The sequence below is a fragment of the Notechis scutatus genome, chromosome Z (assembly GCF_049901735.1).
Source record: "Notechis scutatus isolate UNSWTSFEM ecotype Mainland chromosome Z, rNotScu1.2, whole genome shotgun sequence".
NCBI classification, from domain to species: Eukaryota; Metazoa; Chordata; class Lepidosauria; order Squamata; family Elapidae; genus Notechis; species Notechis scutatus.
In genome coordinates, this window is record NC_142025.1 from 53,839,038 (window position 1) to 53,861,446 (window position 22,409).

General features: G+C 35.3%; 1 protein-coding gene across 3 annotated transcripts; it reads right to left on the bottom strand.

Annotated features, from left to right (window-relative positions):
• Positions 1-1,570: 1,570 nt before the first annotated feature.
• Positions 1,571-18,178, bottom strand: ENTPD3 (ectonucleoside triphosphate diphosphohydrolase 3). 3 transcript variants are annotated; one of them, XM_087946138.1, is made up of 9 exons: positions 18,088-18,178; positions 14,922-15,039; positions 10,087-10,237; positions 8,719-8,878; positions 6,401-6,631; positions 5,653-5,925; positions 5,337-5,447; positions 4,176-4,313; positions 1,571-2,266 (listed from the first exon to the last, which is right to left on the bottom strand). In XM_087946138.1, exons 1-9 carry the CDS (start codon positions 18,169-18,171, stop codon positions 2,033-2,035), a joined length of 1,500 nt encoding a protein of 499 aa, XP_087802264.1. In that variant the 5' UTR covers positions 18,172-18,178; the 3' UTR covers positions 1,571-2,032. The 3 variants fall into 3 exon arrangements, with proteins under 3 accessions (XP_087802264.1, XP_087802261.1, XP_087802263.1); XM_087946135.1 differs by lacking the exon at positions 5,653-5,925; XM_087946137.1 differs by lacking the exons at positions 4,176-4,313; positions 5,653-5,925.
• Positions 18,179-22,409: the final 4,231 nt, after the last annotated feature.

Below are 22,409 nucleotides of genomic sequence, written 5' to 3' on the forward strand. Positions count from 1 at the left end.
TTTTCCTACCGTAAGGCTCCACTATACCCAGATTTTCACTGGCATCAGTTTTACACATGAGGAAGAAAAAGAATGATTCCCTTTTCTAGATACTGGCATAAAGAGACAAGATAATGGCGAATTAACAACCTGCATATACTGAAAATCCATGCACACAGACTAAATTCTAAATTTCACAAGCAACTACCCCACTGCACACAAGTGGAGCTGCTTCCAGACCCTTCTCAAAAGAGCCAAAACACACTGCAACACCCAGGCATTAAGAAAAGCAGAAGAGAAACAACTTTTTGATGTTTTCCTGTACAATGGCTATTCCAAAAAAATTCATAATATCTTTGTCATTGAAAATACAAGGCCAAACACAACACAAAAACAAGTCCTGCCATACATCAAAAGAACATCCAAAATGGCTGCCAGAATTTTATTCTTAGGGCAATCCCTAGGAATAACGATAGCTCACAAACCCACTTTTACACACAGAAAAGAGCTATTTTGTCAAAGACAAAATACAGAAGGAAGATAACAGCAACATAGTATACAAAATCTGTAGCAACAACTGTAACCAATTCTATGTGGGACAGACAGGAAGGCAATTGAAAACAAGGTTTCATGAACATCAACTAGCAGTTAAATGTTATGACCAAAAATCCCAGATCTCAAACCACATTGATAATAAGCAACACCAGCTTGACTGGGAAGGAACAAAAATTATTGGCCATGTCAGCACCTGCCACAGAGATGATTTTATTGAAGCTTGGTATTCAATCAAAGGAGCAATTAACAAGCATATTGATCTAGATCCAGCATATGAATACATAAGAGACCAGACCATTTGAATGACCAATCTACAAGAGAACCAATCAGCTGCTTACAATTTAAATATAGCTCCAAATGAACAACCAACAATATGAACAACTGACCACTGGCACACTAGATATTTATAAGCTAAGGAGAATAGCACAAGAAAATCCTGTTGATTATGTTGAAACTAGCTTGGAGATCAAACCACTGCCAAAAGAGTGCCTCTATTTAAAAAATTAGTTTTCTCCCCCCACCCTTTCATTTTGGCTATTTATCAAAAATCTCTCCTTCATCCTTTTCTTTTATAGCTTTGCATCTTCTAGAAACATTGACCTTGCTGTCTTGAGAATTGTAGCCCCAACAAATTGGATGGAGGGACAGGACGATGACAATAACTTTGAAAAACTGGGGTATATTGAAATTCAAAGCACTTTTAATGAGCAACATGGAAAGATTTGGGAGACTACCTGAGTGTTTCAGACTTGCAATCAAACTGATGGGTTGGGAACATTGAACATTGTATGCCTTGCATTAGAGAGGAGATTTTGTACTGAGTTTATTGACTTCATGCAAACATAATGCATGAATTCTATCACTGGCACATCAATCAGTTGGCAACAATATTTTAGAGATACTAGAACTCTATCATTTTTTAAGCTGTTTCCCGATTGTGAATCTTTCCTTCCCAATGAATCTAAATATGTAGGAATTATTTTTCCAGTAAAGTTGGAACATATTTTTCTAATAACTATGTACTTTGATTCTTGTCACATTCCTTTTGCATATATGAAATTAGTTTTTTGCATTTCATATTATAATCTTATCATTAATTACTATAGTGAATTACCAATTCCCACTTCATGAATTTTGTAAAAGGTCATTTCTCAAATTATTCTTTAATCATCCTGATCAGAAATACAAACAAGCCTGACTAATTTACTTTAGGTGATTTTCCCCCTCCCATCAAAAGGGGTAAAGGCTATTTAGTTATTGGGTAAATTAAAACTATCTCCTTCTGATAGTCCTTTGTCCCTTGCATATTAGGACTGCTTGATTTATTATTTTTATATCTGCATATATACAATTAAATCCTGAACTCCATCAATGTTCTAGATGAGACTAAAATAGATTGAGGTCCTCATAATGTGATTCTTTCTTATAGGTACTGTGGGTCTCCCCCCGTGCTTTTTACATAATTAGTGAAAGTTCTGGTCTCTTTTTTGAACTTATTTTATTCTATGGCAAACACATGTTCAACTTGACAAGTGTTCTTTTGCATGTGAGACCGAACATATGAATACACCAGGAAAATCAGACACAGTAATGCCACTGCTGTGAAGAAGAGTAGCAATCCAGCAAACAGAGAAGGATTCATAGGTAACCAAATCCTATTGCTTTCTGCTGGGATCATATTGGTGAGGCTAAGCATATAGCCCAGTGACCAGGCAATGCTGCTGTTATCAACCTAAAACACAAAAAAGAAACATTACTGCCATTAAAATGTGTTATTACAAAAAGCAAATGCTCTATATCAGGCATGTCCAATCTATAGCTAGTAATGCAGCCCCACAAAAACTTTTAACATTATGTAATTTACATGCATTAACTATATATATAAAATATATACAGCCCAATACAATTCCTCTTCATTCAATATAAATCAGGCAAGCCAAAAGTATGCTCTAATCAACATAAAGACACTTCTTAATGAATTCAATTCCTTGTGACGAAATGAATATGTCCTTGTACTTTTTAATTTTAAAACAACACTGAAATGATTTACTTATCTTCTTTTGGATTTTTTTGTTGCTAAAAATATAATTTCTTTATAATTTCTCATTGAAGTATTAATCAGGCCCCACCCTTCACCCATCTTGTACAATTGATGCTATGACCTATCTTTGCCAACTGGATGCACAGATGAGGGAAATATTTCTGACAGCAGATCAGTATTTCTCTGCTGCTTTTTAAAAAAGTAATAGTACATATATTTGAATACAAAAATTGTATAAGCCTTCAGTTCATGTATTCTTTTATCTTTCTGTAGAGTAAGGAATTGTATCAGAGTCAGAATTGTAGTGGCCTCCAAACATGCATATTAAACATATTAGGGAAACTATAATCAAAACTACTATTCTAATTTTGGATACTATGATGGTTTTATCATCTATGAGAAATAGCAATAAGAGGGGCAAAAATTGCACATTTTAATGTTAATGTCTAATTATTTGAGAGGATCTTTTCGTTTACAATCTTATTTTGTGGGATTTCATTTTATTCTTCCAAAGATTAATTGAAACCTTTGGTCCAGTTTAAAGGACAACACATGCATTTTAAAAACAAATAATTTCTACAATACTGAACAGGAACATTTATGCAGACAGTTACATGGTAAATATTTAACTTTTCCCAAAGCTAAATCTATGATAAGAAAGGCTCATGTTGCAAATCTTATTAGTTTGCTTCATCCATTGTGTTAAAACTATTGCTTATTTAACCAGAGTTTATTGAATTACCGCATTTGTTGCAGTGGTGAGATTCAAATTTTTTTACTACCAGTTCTGTGGGTGTGGCTTGGTAGGCGTGACAAGGGAAGGATACTATAAAATCTCCAGTCAGAGGTGGTATTTGCTGATTCTCCGAATTATTCAAAATTTCCGCTACCGGTTCTCCAGAACTGGTGAGAACCTGCTGAATACCACCTCTGGTTTGTTGGGTTTACTCAACATACTAAATCAAAACCAAGCAAATCACAATATAGCTTAGCCCAATGTGTGATTAAATGCTGTGTAATGGTTGTCATATTGCAAAAAAGTAAAAGTAAAATCAAAATGATCTTAGAACTGCTGCAAAGAAAAATTAGTGTGGCATTTCAATGTATTATCTTTCCCTTAATGTATTGCATTTTCCTTCTTCGGAGCTGAAGAAGCTACTTGGACAAGAAGAGAAATGTCTTCAAAGAAAAATAAAGTCCAGTTGCCTCTTGAAAAATCATCTTTGGGACAACCATGACCTGGATGACTGAGAATCTCCATAGACATGCATAAGGCAAGATAAAAACATAAAGGACTTAAAATGAATGCTTCTTTCTATAGTCAGGAGCATCTGAAGATATTTAATACATTAAATCTAAATGATAAATCCAGACTTATTGGACAGATTTAAGTTCTGTCCAATAGTATGAATTAAAAGTCCCCAAATCTACCACCCAGACATATTTTATCATTGGACCATAATAAGCTAATTTCTTTACTGAGGCAGCTTTAAGAATATGTATGGAGAATGGCTATAAAATGGCTCTAACTCCTTCCAGATCTTTTAATTCTTCAAGACATGTGTTTTTCTCAAATAATCTTAAAACATAGTTAACTTACTTCTTTTTGAAAATGAATCTGAGGCCAGTTGTCAGCATTGAACTTATAGCCATGTACAAGTAAATGGTAGATATAGTTTGCTGAAAAGCAGTAAGATCTTGCATATGTTTCCTCAAATTTAGAGAGCATAAATGGCAACTGAAAAACAAAACTGACTATTGATAACTAAGATTTATTTTTTAAAAATATATATTTCCTACTTTTCTGTTGTGATTGCAATGGTTAAAATACTTAAGAAAGTGATTTCCTGAAATCTCATGGAGAGATCTTTGGTGTAATTAATTGCAAATTCAAGTATCTCAAGAAATATTAATACAATAGGCAAATAATATCATGTCAGGAAGTAACTTTCAGTTTAATTTTCAATATATATTCCAGAGAAAAGAAAGTTTGATGTAAAGAGAGTTCTTGATTTGCAACCATTCGTTTATTGCAGGGGTCGCCAACTTTTTGTACCTCAGGGACCACCAAATTCATAATTTTAAATCCCACAGACCACTAATATCAATCCATCATGCCGCTTGCTAAAGTGTCTGGACTCCCACTGACAGGATGGGGTCCTTCAAGCACTTAACTTGGCTGCCTGTTTCTGCAACCTTAAATACTCAAAGAGTCATTTGAACCCATTTCCCACAGAAAACAAAACACCGGGATCTCTCCTCTCCTCTCTCACTTTCTCTCTTGCCCTCCCTCTCGCCCTCTCTCTCTACTCCCTTTCTCCCTCTTTCTTTCTTTCTCTTTCCCTACCTCCCTCTCTCTTTCTCCCTTTCTCCCTCTTTCTCTCTCTCTTTTCCTCCCCATTCTCTTTCTCTCTTTCTCCCTCTCTCTTCCGCTCTCTCTCTGTCCCCGGGAGTGGAGGTGGGAGTAAAGAAACCTCTGAACTGGTGCTGGGTGGTGAGAATCTGATGTCCAGAGGCCGACAAGCCATGTGCTGAAGATCAGGCAGGGAGGTGGGGCAACAGGAGTGATACAGGTGGCAGATGGACTGATACACATGGGAGATCGCAGCATCAGAGCCCTTCCCAGGTGTTCCTGGCCTGCGAGGGGTGGGGGTGGGAGGAAAGGAACCTTTGAACTGGTGTTACCTCCTGCCTCCTACCTCCATGCATCGAGGAGGACCTTTTGCTAGTATTTTTTTTAAAGCTAGAGATTGTTACAGACCTGATTCCAATCCTGTGAACAGAAAGTCCACATACTAGAATTGAACTCAGCCAGTGAAAATTGTCCAGTTAAATTCAGAGCATTGACTGTGTAGTAAAATCCAGAAAAGGCCTATAAATAAAGTCATGTTAGTGACTGCAAAAACATTTTGCTTGAAGGTTTATTTTATTACAGCAAAAAGGTATATTTGTCTTTCTCATCCGCTAGCAAATATTAAATATAAAAACTACAGTACAATAAAATTAGAAACAGTATCTATACTATTCATGTCCCACCAAGTAAACAATGCTGTAAGCAGCCAATAATCAGGACTTACCACGAAATTCCCTTTAACTTTTGGCCGGTAGATTCCATTGAATGAACAGTCTTCTCTATCTCTACAAGATTTGAAATCAAATAACGTTGACACTGCCTCCCTGCAAAAGACTGGATCCCCTGTTCCTATGATGTCTACATACTGGCTTGGACTGTAGTTCACTGGTTTTAGAAATGCTGTGCAAAGGCTTCCATATAAATGTTTCATTGTCAGAACAGTTCTATAACTCTGAGGATAGCATGGATTTTTTATCCAGGATTTATTATTTGAATCCTAAAAGTTTATCAAAACACATATGAAATAAAAAGACAAAGCCAAGAAGATTCATTACAAGGCACTTATAAACAAAGCACGCCCATTTTAATTTTTTCAAGAAATCTCTCTCTCCCTCTCCCTCTCTCTCTTCATTTTTTTTCCTATGGCCAGAGTATTCCTGGGAATAAGGAAGCTTAGTGATATCAGAAGTTATACTTGCTATAACATTGGATAGCATTTTGGGAATTCAAAATATCACGTTCAAGCCCAGAGACAACACAGCAAAACCTAATAGAATCCAATTTTTACACCTAGTGAACAAAATCAAACTAAAACTCTAACCTTCTAAATTACTACATTACTACACTATCCAGCTCAGGACTGTGCAGTCTCCTAATTCAGTCCACAGGAAAGCTGTGTTGCCAAAACTGTCTCTCACTGCTTTGCCAGGTACACATTGCATTACATGTAATGAACATAATCCCTGTCATACCTGCAGAATTGAAGCTAGCAGTTTTTTCTCCGCTTCATCTCTCCCATAACATTGGAAGCTGTAGGTGTACACACTGTATTGATAACCAAACAGCTGCACCTGTAGTGTACTGTTGAGGGTATGTATGGTTTCCTCAGGGATAAATGATATCTGAGTGGAAGCCCCTCCTAGATCCAGTGCACCTATAGTCTCAACTCCATGGGGATGGACCCAGGGACTCCAAAGGTTTTTCTAGATATAAAAAGGACCAAGTTGAAATATCATCTAATGTGAGATTCTGCTCTTCTCTTTCTTAACATAGAAGATATTAGAAAATAATACTCAAATCAAAATGGAAACATCTCTAATTGTCTGTAGGATACTTTTAGATAGAACTTACTTTAAAAACTATAATTGAGGAACCCACTTTTCCTAGTTGCAAAGAAACAAAGAAACTAATTGGAGAAAAAAGTTCTAGCCTACTGAGAGATGCCATCAAGAAAGATATGAGTAGACTGAGTGGAAAGGCCAAAAGGCTGCCAAAACATCTACACAGAGATATAACTCTTTTGTTAGCCAGGGTTTGTATAACTAGCTTCAATGAGTGATTTTTCTCAACTAGATTCCCTTCCGATTTCTCATTGCTGAGATTCCTAGAAGTTATATTGGATGAAGTCCATACTGGATAAGCTGAAATAAGATAAAAATATTTACTCTAAAAGTTTTGTTGATATTATAGTAATATAAATTCTTTTCACAACTTTATTTTGCAGTTATAGTCTATCAAAACTAGATTACTGGTACATTTCCTTTAATAAGCTGTGGTATAGAATCTGGTGGCAAAATTATAGAGGACTCACATTAACCTTATTTGAAAGATTAAATGGTTGGTACCTTTCCAACTGAGCTTCATCGGAGTTTTTGATGATTTTGTCATGATATAGTTATATTACACTGCTGACATTTGCTCAGTTTTTTTATTTTTTTGCTTTTTTATTATCTCGCATTTTGCTCTTAACACTGCACCCCACCCCCGTGCCCCATTTTTGCTCCCAGGAGGCCTCCCTACACTTACCTGGGAGCCAGATGGGCCTTGTGGGAATTCCTGGGAGGGACAGGGCAGGGCGGTCATCGGAACTACCGGTTTGCCGAACTGGATGTAAAGTTAACATCTGGTTCGCCCGAACCAGCCCGAACTGGTTGAATCCCACCCCTGGTAATAGCTGCGCACAACTTATACAACTAAACAAAGTATACAATTTACTGTGAAATTTATAAATATTATTCTCAGTATAAAGAAAAATTCCACTATAAAAATTTATCAGTTAAGCAGATAATAAAAAAAATGGCTAGCCACAAAAAATAATGTCTGCCTTACTATTTCACCTTATCCTTTCTTCTCAATTTGATCTTTTAGCATTAAACAGTGACTATGAATAGTGATTGCATACTATATCGATCAACTCTGCACAGTATACTTATGATCTCCCCTTGCCTTTAGAGAAGATAAACATAGAATAATAGTGAGACCACAGACTGAGGAACAGGTTCTGCAAATGTGACCAGAGTGTGCAAAAAAATTGTACTGATTTCTCTTTGAATTACTTTATAGATCAAATGATCCATGAAATTTTCAAAAGGGGCTTCCTTTCTTATTATTTGGCCAGAATTTTTATGAACGTGTATTTTTAAACAATAACAAATACTTTAAATGCACAAGGTGTTTTTATATTTGACATACCAAAAATCAATTCTAAACAAAACAAGATTAAAAATGGGAACTGGCTGGCAAGATTTTCCTAATATTACTGCCATATTTAAATTTACAACAGTTTGTTTGGTGGCTGTTGGAAGTTACAATGGCACTTCAAAAAGTAACTTATGACAGTTTTTCACAAATACAACTGTTGCAGCATCACCATGGTCATGTGATCAAAATTCAGGTGCTTGGCAACTGATTCATATGACAGTTGCATTGCCTGTGATCACCTTTTGCGACTTCTAACAAGAAGAGTCAATTGGGGAAGCCAATTCACTTAATAACTGTGTTACTAACTTAACTACTTCAGTGATTCACTTAACAACTGTTGGCAAGAAAGGTTGCAAATTTGGGCAAAACTTCCTTAACAACTATTTCACCTAGCAACAGAAATGTTGGGTTCAAATGTGGTAATAAGTCAAGGTCTATCTGTATACATTATTATACTATTATATTTAGGAAACTGCCCTGATTTTTGCCTTGCATAAAGTGTGGGAAGTCTATGCTAATCACAGGACATATCAGTTTAGATATGTAAGAAACAATAGAATGTAATAAACATGCAGAATATTCCACACACCTCCAAGAAATTGCCTTTTAAATAGTTGGCTGTAATCCATCCATATACTCCTTCCTCTTGACCAGTTATGATTTGAGCACCCTTAAATTCAAAGGGCTGTGACATGAAATAAGTCTGAATGTTCTGAAGCACTTCATTGGCTGCTGATTCATTTTGCAACCTAAGTAATTCACAGAAGACAAAATGCTGAGGGTGTGAAAGGAGATGCTGCTTATGATGATAATTTACTAAATTGACTGACTACAGAAAGTTGATGATTTTTTTTTAAAAAAATGGAACTTTTTAAAAAAGGCTGATTCAGACAAGCATACATCTGATTATTTTATTGTTTCAATTAAATGCACAAACTCTATGGAAAATATTGTGTTTGAAATGAAAACCAGCTTGTATCTTAATAATTAATTTGTGCTGGATTATTCAAACATCATTACAGTGAGTGAGTTATAAATATACATGCGTGAACAAGCCCCAAGACACATGCAGCTACATTAAAGCTGCATGTTTATCAATAAGGCTTTCCCACAGGTGTATGTAATTATCAATACCTGCTTATTTAAATGGAATGCAATTTGTAAATTTGTTGTAAAAATTCATATCCTGTTCTAAATTCCTGTTCTGTTCTAATTCATGTTCTAAATAGTAGGTAGAATATATACTGTATTGAAATGCTTATGCTTTAGCAAGATTGAATAGTTGTCATGCATCCACAAGAGAAAATGCTGTGGATCCTCATTATACATATTTATATCATAGTTGGATATCATAATAGATATCATAATAGATATTGACCATAATTATGTGCACCTATTTAAAAAACATTTAGTAAGCCAGAATTTCAACGCTTCATTATTTTCTTTTCAAAAAAGTGACCAAAATATTTTATTTAAATCATGGACACTCAAAAAATTATTATTTGCATTGCATAATCCACAAAAAATTATACATACATGATTTTAAAGAAATAAAGCAGACATATGCAAAATTACAATAAAGCAATACAAATGAGAACATGAAGGTTTCCATTGGCCAAAATTTATTTAGAAAAAATAATCCTATTGTGAAATATCCAGGAACATTCAGATCTAGGATTGACTTTTTAAAAGCCATTAAAAATCTGTTTAATATCTGCAGCAATTTTATTCCCAACAATCTATCTAGGAAAGATTGCAATGTCTGTTCAGTGTATAGAATCAGCTAATATATTTATTAATTTTGTAGAGTAATGGAGAAATAAGGAGATAAGGATAAGGAGAAAATGTTCTTGTAAATTGTTACTATGCTCTGCTGAAGTCTGTACTGAAACAATGAATAAAAAATTACATGCAGCAGTCCTAGACTACAGAATGTGCTGTAGTTTTCCTATTGTACCTCAGAAGTCTCATACCAGCTGTGGCTCCCAAGTAGACAGGTACACTTTTGTGCAAATGAAAAGGAATTTTCTCCTTTACTTTATTCATACAATTGTTGATGGGCATAGAAATTTCTTGAGGGTTACTGCCATAGCTGGATATTCCAGGACCTAGAAAAAATAATGAAAATATTTAGTTTGTTCTGTCAAGATTAGCACAATATATCTGCTTCTCTACTTCCACGGGTAGTAATCCAGATATTTGCAGCCTATATATAGTAGTCCTATCTGTGTATCTTGCATTTATTTTTAGTTGCCAATAATGATGTATTAGAATTTTTAATCTTTTAAAATTTATTTTAATATATATTTAAAAACAGAATAAAAAAGAAATAAGGAATAAAAAAGCGAGCAAACAAACAAAAACAGAAATTTATAAGCATTATAAATTCCTCACGTCAGTTAGAACTGAAAAATCTTCTTGGATGAGAAGCGAAATATTTTAAAAAAGAAATCAAGAAAATCCCATTGCTGGATGCCCTGGATAATTGAGAATCTTCTCAGACAAGCATTATAAAGCTTTAGATTTAAAAAATCTAAAATATACTAATTTTATATAATAGTATTATCTTTGTTTTTATGTAGTCCTGGTTCCAAACCTGTTAATTTATATATAATATTAGTTCTGACCAGTGATGGGATTCAAAAAGTTTTACTACCAGTTCTGTGGGTGTGGTTTGGGGGGCATGGCAGGGGAAGGATACTGCAAAATCTCCATTCCCTCCCCACTTCTGGGGAAAGGTTACCACCGGTTCTCCGAACTATTCAAAATTTCCACTACCGGTTCTCCAGAACTAGTCAGAACTTGAGGGGCTGCCACAGGGAGAAAGGGGTCAAGCTGTTTTCTAAAGCACCTGTAGGCCAGACAAGGAATAATGGATGGAAACTGAACAAAGAGAGATTTAACCTGAAAATAAGGAGAAACTTTCTTTTCTTTTCTTTTTTTAACAAATTTTATTCAGTTTTTCACATTAAAAACAAAAATCTCTTTTTAGTGGACAATATATTTCCGGGTCATCACCTTTACATACAAATATGACAGCAATTATACATTCATATATGCATACTTAATTATATTATTACCTTTTCCATTCCAAATTTTCAGTAAGGAGAGAAACAAACACATTAATTCTAGCCTCTTTCATTAACCTCAATCGAAACATCTTTTTGTTTCATTTCAATTATTTCAAATATAATCCTTTAATATTTATTTTAAAAATAAAGATAAAAAATATGTGTTTGCCTAATAATAATAATAATGATAATAATAAAAAAGTTACCAATGTCTCTCCTTGCTTTTAATAGTCTATATTAACTTATTAATTAAGTTGGTTCTTTAGTCTGTCATATTCCCTTTCCATTACACATTCTTTTTATAAATTCTAGATTAATACAAATTTTAACACTAAAAAAAACAAAACAAGTATAGGTTTCTCCCTTTTACTGTTTTGAGTGTGACACCTCAATGATTAAAATATACCTTTATTCCCTCATCTTGATTCCCAATAAACCATTATTTTTAAGAAGTTACGATAATAATCATTACATCTTTTCATTTGGATTCCGCAGCATATTTTCCCCGCTTGATTTTTAATAAGAGTTATCAGTATCTATATTACCCTATTTTCTAAATATTTTTAATTGCAGAAATATTCTTATTACCCCTTGTCACCCTGCAGAATCCCCTTTTTAATTCATCAACCATTATCTCTGAAAAAACATTTTTTCAATATTTTACTATTTCCGTATTTCTTTATTTCATGCACCTGTTTCTTACTGCTTCTCCCCCCCTCTTTTCCCCATATCTTTTCTCGTTCCAGTTTATATCCCTCTCTTTCTTAATATCTTCCTTTCCCTTTTCTGCTGGGTCTTTCTGCCTTTTCTGACTTCACAGGTATTCCCCCTTTTGATTGCCTTCTTAAATTTCAACTTTTTAACCTTCTTTCTTTCCCCACTTCTTTGTAGTGTTCTTTGTGTTAATTGTCTATTTAAAATGTCTTCTCCTTGAACCGACTCCCCCTCCTCTGAAGCTCTTTCTTCTTGTTCTTCAATCGCCATTTCCATTTTTTTCTAACACAGAGCAAAGTGATTCGCCTTTTTCCTGTAGTAATTCTCTCATATTTTTAAGTTCCATTTTTAATTCCCGAAGATATATCATCATTACACACTCTTATATTTTTTGATCGTTAAAGTCCACAAAAAAAACCACTTTTACTTTCCTTCTTTCTTCTTTCAATTTTCTAAAGTTCTCAGTTATTCCAGCCCAGGGTCTATACCAAAAACATCAATCAATCCCACAGTCAGTCTTTCCTTGCTTTTTTCTTTATTCTGGTTCTGCTTTCCTTTTCTAAGATTCTTACTTTGTTTCAATATTTCTTTAATGTTATATCCACACAAGTTCATTCAGAAACAGGATGCTTTCCCTTTTGTTTGAGTTCAAGTTTTTGTCAAAAGGGGGCACTCTCCATTATACAAAGTCTTCACCTGTTCCCCCTATTTTTTATTTAGGGTTTTTCGAACCTCAATACAGTCCAGTCTCCAATTTGTAAACTTTATTATTATTATTTTTTGACAATCTTAAGTCCAGCTTTATTTTATGCCTGTTTATTCCCAAAATATTTTAGTCCAATTTAATTAAATCTTTAGTTCCAGCTTCTTCCTTTCCCGGTTCAAAGCCCTGCTTAGCTGTCAAAAATATTTTCTTTTTTTCCCCCTGTCTCTTTGTAATTTCGCCGCTCACTTTTCTTTTCTTAAAAATTCCATGTTACCTTAATCCCGGGGTACTTTTGTTTAGTTGTATTGCCCAGTTGTCCCGGTTCAGATGTTATCAAACCTCTTTCTTCCCTCCTGCACAAATTTTAATCCAGCTGAGTCCTCCTCTTCGGGGTGGCCATTTTAAACCATCGCTGCAGTTGTCTTTGGGGGGAAAAAGACCAAGCCCAGGGGGGACATGCGGCTCCCCTCAACCTGGCTTGCGGCTTCCCCTTACTCCACCGCCCCTCCAAGGCAGCTTCAGCCCCTAATCGTAATGATCGGGGCTCTCCAACGAAAGAGCACGGACCATAGCCACAGAGAGTTGCGATCTATGGTCCGTCAGCAAGGAGGCTCCTCCTTCTTCCGGAAATAAGGAGAAACTTTCTGACAGTGAGAACAATCAACCAATGGAATAGCTTGCCCTTGGAAGTTGTGGGAGCGCAATCACTTGAGACTTTCAAGAAGAGATTGGACTGCCATTTGTCATAAATGGTGTAGGGTTTGGTCAGGGGATTGGACTAGATGACCTACAAGGTCCCTTCCAACTCTGATTATCTATCTATTAAATAGAACCTGCTGAATACCACTTCTGGTTCTGACTCTGCCAGATATGTAATCTTTTGATTTGCACAGAATTCTTGTAATTATTTTTTATTGCTTGCTTGTGGATCACTATGAGGGTTTGCACAAGATGAATATATTATGGGGGTAATTAAATTCTGATTTGTGGGGGCTTTGGTGAGGGCACTGTGTTTTAATTTTGTTGACATGTGTTCCTGTCTTGTGTGCTGTGAAATAATTGCTGTGAAAAAATCTTAAAAACAGCAGAACATTACAAAGAACAGATAGCACCTTTCCTGATATTCAGTTAATTCACATTTCTCACTAAACAATCCTCTGAGTTTACAGTTTATATAGATTATAAGCCAATCACTACTTTTAAATTACTGTAATAATGAAACCTCACTGGGACATGAGACAAAAATTAAGCTGAAAACCATATGAATAACTTAGTGTTCATCTGATGAAGTCCAGAAAATCAAGCTACTAGGTACTGTATATATTAGCTTATTTGCTTATATAACTATTAATGTTTGCCCTGGCAAGGACATTGCACTTTTAGATTCTAAATGAGGAATATTCAAATATGTGGTTCTGCACTTTAAAAGAATCCTGATCATGTAAAATAATCAGACTGAGAAGCTGCTTGAGAGTGCTGCAGACTGTGACTTGTCTATTCTTTCATTAGTCATAAAAGCAGTGCTTAAAAAACTAATAATTTTCAGATAGGATTCTATTTGGAGGCTGCTGTTCCTATATATTTATAGTTTTTATAGTACAATTAGTCTGGAAAGAACACATGGTGCCATTGATATTTCAATTCCTAATTGTCTGCATGATCAGAGAAGTTTGTGAGTTTATATCCATCAGTGAAGAACTCACTTAATATACAAATTTATCTAATAAGAGTATACATACCATCTCAAATAAAAAACACCCTTGCATGGAGAATTCAAAAGCAACAGATCAAATAGCATTTAAAGTCTGGTTAATCTGGAAATGACTTTGTCCAAAACATGAAAGGTTAGTGATGAAAACTGGTGAGGCCTGATCAGGTCAGGCTACATGTTCTGCCTATAAAACTCAATGATTATGCAAATAATCTCTTTATCAGACTGACTCCTCTTACTTTCAGATATAGAGAAGATAAGAAAGAAGAATGATAAAGATCCATAGAATTCATGTGAGATAAAAGCATATATATTTCCTCTATTAGTGTAATAGTTCCATAATCATGAATGTAACCATTTATGTATGATTTTATCTGGTTAGATTCCAGACTTGAAAATCTGTCCTTTTATGTAGCAATTCTAAGCAGAGAAGACATCCTTGACTCAGGATCCAAAATCATTTTATCATGTACTTTGTATGGCAGCTGAAGACATATAAACTGATTGTCCTCACTCTCTTCCATCAAGACAATTCAATCCTTGTGACTTTTTTTTTACTCCATGCAATTATTTCAGTATTTTTTCCTCACCTTTCACATCACACTTGAAGGTTTGACTTACTACTCCAGTATTATTTTCTTTTTCTGCTGGCCATTCATATACATAGACTGTTGTCCGAGATGAACCAGCATCAAGCACTATTCCATACTGAGGAGGGCAGAGAGAAAAGACAGATTATAATCCTGAAAGTGTAGCCACTGAGTTCTTTATACAAACTCAATATTTTTATATTTATATTCACTTCGATGGTTTTTGTGTGGTCCTAATGCAAGGCAGGGGGGGTGAGGGAGAGAGTGAGAGAGAGAGAGAGAGAGAGAGAGAGAGAGAGAGAGAGAGAGAGACTCTACAGCAACAGGAACTCTCTTTTTCTTTCTGATCACATGCTTATCCCCTGACTCTTCCAAGACTTCTGGCCATTTCCATCCCTTAATACTACGGTAGTAATATTTCTTAGATGCTATTTTGATAAAATTAACACTTATTAATCTACTTTTTTCCAACAGAGCCTTTCCCAATAAGGTGCCTTCTGGATGTGTTGGGACTTCACTCCCCTAAATCTGCAGCCACCATAGCACTCATCTATACTGAAATGTAATGCATTTTAAAGGCACCACGTTGGAGGCAGTCTTTCGCAACTATGAGAACAGATAGAGAGGCAGGCAGCTCAGGCCATGCAAATCATCAGCACAGCATATGAAGGCAGGGTGGGATTCATTTTTTTTTACTACCAGTTCTGTGGGCATGGCTTGGTGGGCATGGTATGGCTTGGTGGGCGTGGCATGGCTTGGTGGGCATGGCAAGGAAAGGATACTGTAAAATCTCCATTCCTGCCCCACCCCACTAACCTGATTTCCAGCTCCGTTCTCCTCTGCAAGGCAACAAAAGAGCCAGCCGATCAGGACTTCCGGTTTGCAAGCTTTCGGCGGCGGCAGGGATTCGCGACCGCGCAATCCCTGCTGCGTTCGCCGCCAAGGTTCCTCCGATCCATTTGGATCTGGGGGATATAGCTGCCCCGTAGAGGCAGCTGAAGACAGGGGGGATCCAGCAAGGGGCCTGGGGGTGCCGCAAACCCCCTCCCCAGCTGGCTAAACACCCTTTTTCTGAGGCGGAGGAACAGCGGTCAGCAATGGCCGCCACGAAGAAAGCTGCAGCCAGACAAGCAGGTGCAGGAGGGAGAAAGCTGGAAGAACAGTGAAAGTTGCTTCTAACTGGGACAAGACGGGAGAAAGTGACCTGGAACCTTGAAGGCTGCTAAGTATATATTGTTCCTTGTGAGAGTTACAAGCTGCGAATACTCTAAAGGGGAAAGTTTTTTTTTTTTGTTCTACTCTCCTTCCTAAAGTGACAGCGGAGAAAAAAAAACCTTTTTGGCTGTGAGTGGGAAGGGAGAGGGGAAAAAATTGGAGCAAAATTTGAAAATAAGGAGAAGATTGCCTAGAACTGCAAAGAGTTGTTAAACATTAAAAAACTTCCAAAAAATATATTTGAAAAGGATTTGTGATTACTTTAACCCCAGAAAGAGAAAGTGAAGAAGAAGAAGGTATCTAAAAGAAATAGTCTGTTTGGATTGTTTGGTGATTTTGGAACCTTTGAGAATTACTTTTGATTAAAACATTTGGGTGGTGGTTTGGAAAAACTTTTTCTCTACACAATGGCATCATCTGTGGATGGATTGAAACATATATATCAAAAATATGAAAGAGAAAAACAAGGAGGGAAAGATGGTCTTGGCACTATTTTTCAATACGTAGAAATGGCGGTTTATATTTATGTGAAGCAGAATGAACAACAGGATGATGGGGACAAAGAAGAAGAAGAAGCGATCTTTGATGAACAAAGGACTTTGATTGGAGAAGGGAAAAAGCAAGAGAAAAAGGAAAAGAGGTCTTTAAGATCTGGAAAAACAGCCCAAAAAAGAGAAGAATAAGGTGAAAAGAGGACATTATGTTAAGAAACAACAGAAAGGGGGAAAGCAGAATAAAAGGGAGGTGGAGAGACAAGGGGTTAAAGAGGACAAGGAGAAGAAGAAGCAAGAGAGAAAGGAAGGGATGAGAAGCCCTAATGGTGGGGAGCAAGATGTTAAGAAGCAAAAGTTTTTTAGAGATAATGGATAAATCTTATTGTTAAAGGGATTCTAGAAAGGTACATAAGACTGCATTTTTATACCTGTATTTAGAAGTAATTATAGAAAATTAGAAATAATATGTAACTTAAAATGTGATAAAATATTTAACATAAACTAGTGGAATTTTTTTTTTAAGAAAAAGGAAGTACTGTAATGAAATATGATTCAAGATTGTGATGTGGGGGGGGGGGGTAATAATTTTTGGAAAGCATAAGTGTTCCCACAAAGGCATGATATTTAATTGAAATGGATAAAATGTTTAAGATATAAATGATTGTTAATATTAATGATTAGAATATGGTATATTAGCGAAATTTTTTGTGAAATGAGGGATTTGAAGTAGAAGAAGGAGGAACATTTTAATGAAATATTGAGTTATAATATGTGATGTGGGGGGGGGGAATAATTATGGAAAATAGGGCTCCTATAAAAGTATGTGATTTAATTGAAAAGCAATGAGTTAAACGTTTAAGATATGAATGAATATCAATACTAATGAATAAATTTGTATTATTTTTGATAACATAGTATAATTTTAGAATGTACCAGACAGAATCCCAATGTATGTCATGTGTTTTATATTAACTATTATAAATATAGGGGAAAGAGATAAAGGCATCATACTCCATATAGTGTACAGGAGAAGTCTTTCTTCTTTTTTTAAAGAAGAAAAATAAATGGTTGGCTGGAATAGAACAGACAAAGAATAATAAATATTATGATACGAATTGAGAGGAGATAAATAAAATAAAATAAAATTGAGAAAATTCAAAGGAGAGGAGGTCAAATAGAAAATTGAAAATGTTAATAAGATATGAAATGGTATTTAAAAGGAATATGAATTTGAATTTGTGTCTGTACCAAGAGTTATAACCCGGGACTAAGCAACTTTCAGAAAAGAGATTTTTTATGCTTTTATGTTTTGTGTTTATGTGTATTTATGTATTGTTTGTCTTGAAAATAAAATTTGTTTAAAAAAAAAAAAGAGCCAGCTGGGACTCGGAAGGCAGAGAACAGATGGAGGCACGGCCAGTTAGAGATGGTATTTGCTAGTTCTCCGGACTACTCACATTTTCCGCTACCAGTTCTCCAGAACTGGTCAGAACCTGCTGAATACCACCTCTGTATGAAGGCATGTGTGATTCTATCCACATCCCGCATGATACTAATGTTATAACTGCTGCACTTTAGACTTTGCTCAAATGAGCACTGAGCAAGTTCTGAAGCCAACAATTCCTACTCATGTTTACTCATGCCCTACTCACCTCCCATCTTAACTATTGCAACACACTCTACATGGGGCTGCTCCTAAAAAGCATTCAGAAGCTCCAGTTGGTAAAAATGCAGCAGCCTGCATGGTTTCACCTCTCCTGCAGGAACTGCATTGGTTGCCAATTTGCTTCTTGGTACAATCCAAGATGCTGGTTGTCACCTTTAAAGCTTGGGACCAGGTTATCTGAGGGATCATCTGTTGCTGATCTCATCTACCCAATGCAGTAGAGCGGGGAGGCAAGGAATGTTGCCAGTCCTGTCCCTTAATGAGATACATCTGGAGGATCCAAAAGAAGGGCCTTCTCCATGGTGATTCCCTCTCTCTGGAACATCATTCCCCTGGAGATTAGACTGGCCCTTACTCTAATGCTCTTTTGAAAGTCCCTGAAGATGTAATTCTGCTAGTTTGGAGTTGGGGAACACAGAGAGGGATGGAGCCCATTAAATGGCTAGTATAAATGTGTGTTGTCACCGGGGTGGGGGGTTTATTGTTTTATTATTTTACTTTTTATTATTTTTATTTCTTTTATATGGTTTTTTATAGCATTGTAAGCCACCTTGAGTCACCATGTGTGACTAGGCAGCAATATAAATTTTCTAAATAAATAAAATGCCACTGTCAGATTAATATCTGAATATGGAATGTTTGGGTCAGCCTGCCAGGCAGCAAAATAATTCAAACCAGAGCTTCACTGTACAAACCTTATTTCATGTCAAAAAAACAACTTACTATGCAGCAGGAGGCACAACTATTAAAACAGAAAAAAATGTAATGCCTCTTAGCATTCACAAAATGAGTTTCATTTTTCTTTCATTGAGGCTACAGTATCTATCTGACTTTTGAGGATTTACAATATTCTTTAAAGCTCCATCTTGTAATCCAGGGTGAATATATACAATGGAATTCTCATGCTCATATACTTGTGATTCACACAGAAACAATAAAGGTGATCCATGTGTGACCAAGTGAACAAAAACTATTATTATTACAGTAATATTCTGAGCTAGTAATATTGTCCATTGAGTTCAGAGGCCCCCAGAGCAGTATATTTAACAACATGTTTCATATGTCTTGTTTTATAAGAAATAAAGTATTTTAGACAGCAATCATAAACAGACTGGATCAGGGAACAAATCCCGATGAGCTCCAGAAGACTTTCTTAGTTATTTATTTGGAAATAAGTAAACTTGTTTGGAATTGTAGCACTAATTGCAAAGTACTATATGGCTAGTGAAGATTAGTTTTTAAAAGAAGCAAATGGCACAAGTCCAAAATATTACAGGGAACACAATTTATTTCCTGTCCTGCTCTACTGCTCTGTTTAGAACTAGAACTGTTTTCCCTTAACTATTGTTTACAATGATTCAGAAGACATGTTTTGGATAACAGCCAGCCACCAGTTTCTGAATTTCATTAAAACAGTGCAATTTTTTTCAGGTTTCTGTGTGAGTCTGAAAAAGGTTATTGCCGCTTAGAGTTCCATTAATTTCTTCAACAGAATTGCACTTGTAATGCATTTCAAATTCTGAACTTACTCTATCAGTAATTTCCCCCACCCCTTTTTCTACTTTGGAATTGGTCGTTAGAAGAATAGTGCCATTAACAAGTTGTAACTGGTGCAGGAAGTTATTTGTTACACCCATCAAATCCAAATCTTGTCTTAAGGAAAATTTGTATAATTAAAATGCATCCTTTCACAAGGAGCTGTATAGTCTCTCTATGAATTGTTTCAGATTTTTAATACAAATTGTTCAGAAATATTATCCAGTTTAACATTTTTATTTAGTTATAAAGTATTGTAAAATACAATGCTTTGTTTAGCAAACAAAGTGTTGGCTAAGGATTATAGTTGTTAAAGTGCAGCATATCTGGAGAACATCTAGAAAAAAGAAGTATCCAGGTTTAAATTTGCACAGTGCCACTCATGTTTTTGGCTAAGTGTGGAAACTAGCTGTATTGAAAGCAAATTACCTGAAAATGTTTAGCCCAGTTTCTTCCTGGGCTAAACATTTTCAGGTAATTTGCTTTCAATATTAGGTCATTGCCTCAGCAATTAATATCTCAGTTAAACATCAGATGTTGCAAAAGTCCTAGCTTATTATTTAAGCCTACCTTTAGACCCGGAGAAAGGATCTGTTCCCGATTCACCTGAACAAGAGTTATAGTAACAATAATTGCAATGCTTAAAAGCAGAAAGATTAAGGTGACAATGGTTGGCATTTTGTACTACACTTGGAAACCTAAAAATAAGGAGAAGAAAAATGACATTATTAATTTTTGAAGGAAACAGTTATTTAAAATGAACTTTAACACCTAATGTCCAAGTTCATTAGCTTGAGATGAGGAAGGTGACTACTAGACTGAATACAGGCCTTGAATTGTTTTATCTATATAGATAAGATGACAACTTCCAAAATTTATTGGACATTTGAAAGGCCTTAGTTGGAAAGACTGAATTAGTTGGATAATAGATATATTTTATTGTACGTACAGTATAACAGCTATATTGTTAGCTACTAGAATTCTTTTTCCCTTCTTTCACTACAGAACTTGTCTTGTTGAGCAAAAATTTAATAAGTAGATGTTGTAATTATTTGTCTGATCTACAACTTTTTTACACACTATAAAGAGGCAATTCAGATTACATTTGAATTAAAACCTAGCTGATAACATGCATATAATTGAATGAGGCATAGGCAAATAGGTGAACGAACACCATGGTTAATGTCTACAGAAGCTTTCCCCAAATGGATGCCCTCTAGAAATTATGATTTCTAAAATGCCACTTTTTTATAATATTTTTTTTATTTTTCAGTTTCAAAAATACATTCCATTTTTTTTCTCAAGCAGTGTGTCATCTGGGCACAAATGCCTTTGTGCTACATTTTTCACCCTTTTACAACATTCACTTTCATATTGATATTATTTCTCTAAATTTAGGATTAAAATAAACAGCTAAACATTTCTTCTGGTGATAATACCTTATTAACATTACATCTCATTATTCTCATCATAGGTATAGTAACAATTATTATCTTATGTATATCTCTATCTTATCTTATTTTCTATTCTCCATTATTATTCATTTCTAACTTCCTTTTTTGTTCTCTAACCATTGATAAAATGTTTTCCATATCATATAGTACTCAGTTTGTTCTTTCTCCTAAGTTGCTAGTGTTAATCTATTCATCTCTGCACATTCTAATATTTTCCTAATTACCTCCTCATCTGTGGGGATCTCCTCCCCTTTCCAATGTTGTGCAAATACAATTCTAGCTACAGTTAATACATTAAGAATTAAATATACATTCTCTTTATTATACATTTCAGGTAAAATCCCTAACAGAAATAATTCTGGTTTTAACTCAATATGTTGTTTTATCATCTCTTCCAACCATGTCTTTATTTTCATCCAATATTTCTTTGCTTCTCCACATGTCCACCACATATGATAGTAGGTGTCTGGTGGCATTTCCAATATTTAGCTGATTTGTCTTAAAACATCTTTGCTAACCTCACAGATGCAAAATGCCATCTGTAAAACATCTTATACAAATTCTCTTTATTTGCCGTTGACATCATTAATCTATAGTTCCTATCCCACAGTTTCTGCCATTTATCTAATTCTATCATGTAACCAAAATTTTTCACCCATTGTCTCCATTACTTGTTCCTCTTCCAACTTTATACCCAATAAATAACTATACAGTTACTTTATTAACCTTTCTTCTGTTCTTATAAGGATTTTATTTAACACTGTTAATTATTTGTAAAAACCCTCTGATTTAGCATCTTTCTCATATCTAGATTGCATCTGCACTCGTGAATACCATGTTATAGCGATCCCTAGCTCGCTCATTCCTTCTTTTGCTTTTGAGTTCCTGTCAGATCCATGTATCTGCCATTCTTAGATTGAAGAAGAAGGGGGCGGGGAGTTGGTACAAGTAATCCTTTTTTATGTAACCTGAATATATTAAATCTTATATTGAATCTGTATAACTTGCACATGATATACAACTGGAGGACTGGAGCCAGATGTCTAGAAACTTGTCACCTCTTGGAGAGATAGCAAGAGGAGAAAGGACCATAAAAATTCCAGCTCTGGAAGATACTCCCTGA

Coding starts and splice junctions, on each gene's coding strand:
- ENTPD3 (XM_087946138.1), bottom strand. CDS start 18,171: ATGTGGATAGAATCACACATGCCTTCATACAGAGGTGGTATTCAGCAG. Junction 5,448..5,652: donor AAGTTAAAGGGAATTTCGTG/GTAAGTCCTGAT, acceptor CTTTATTTATAG/GCCTTTTCTGGATTTTACTA. Junction 2,267..4,175: donor AGATTCATTTTCAAAAAGAA/GTAAGTTAACTA, acceptor TTTGTGTTTTAG/GTTGATAACAGCAGCATTGC.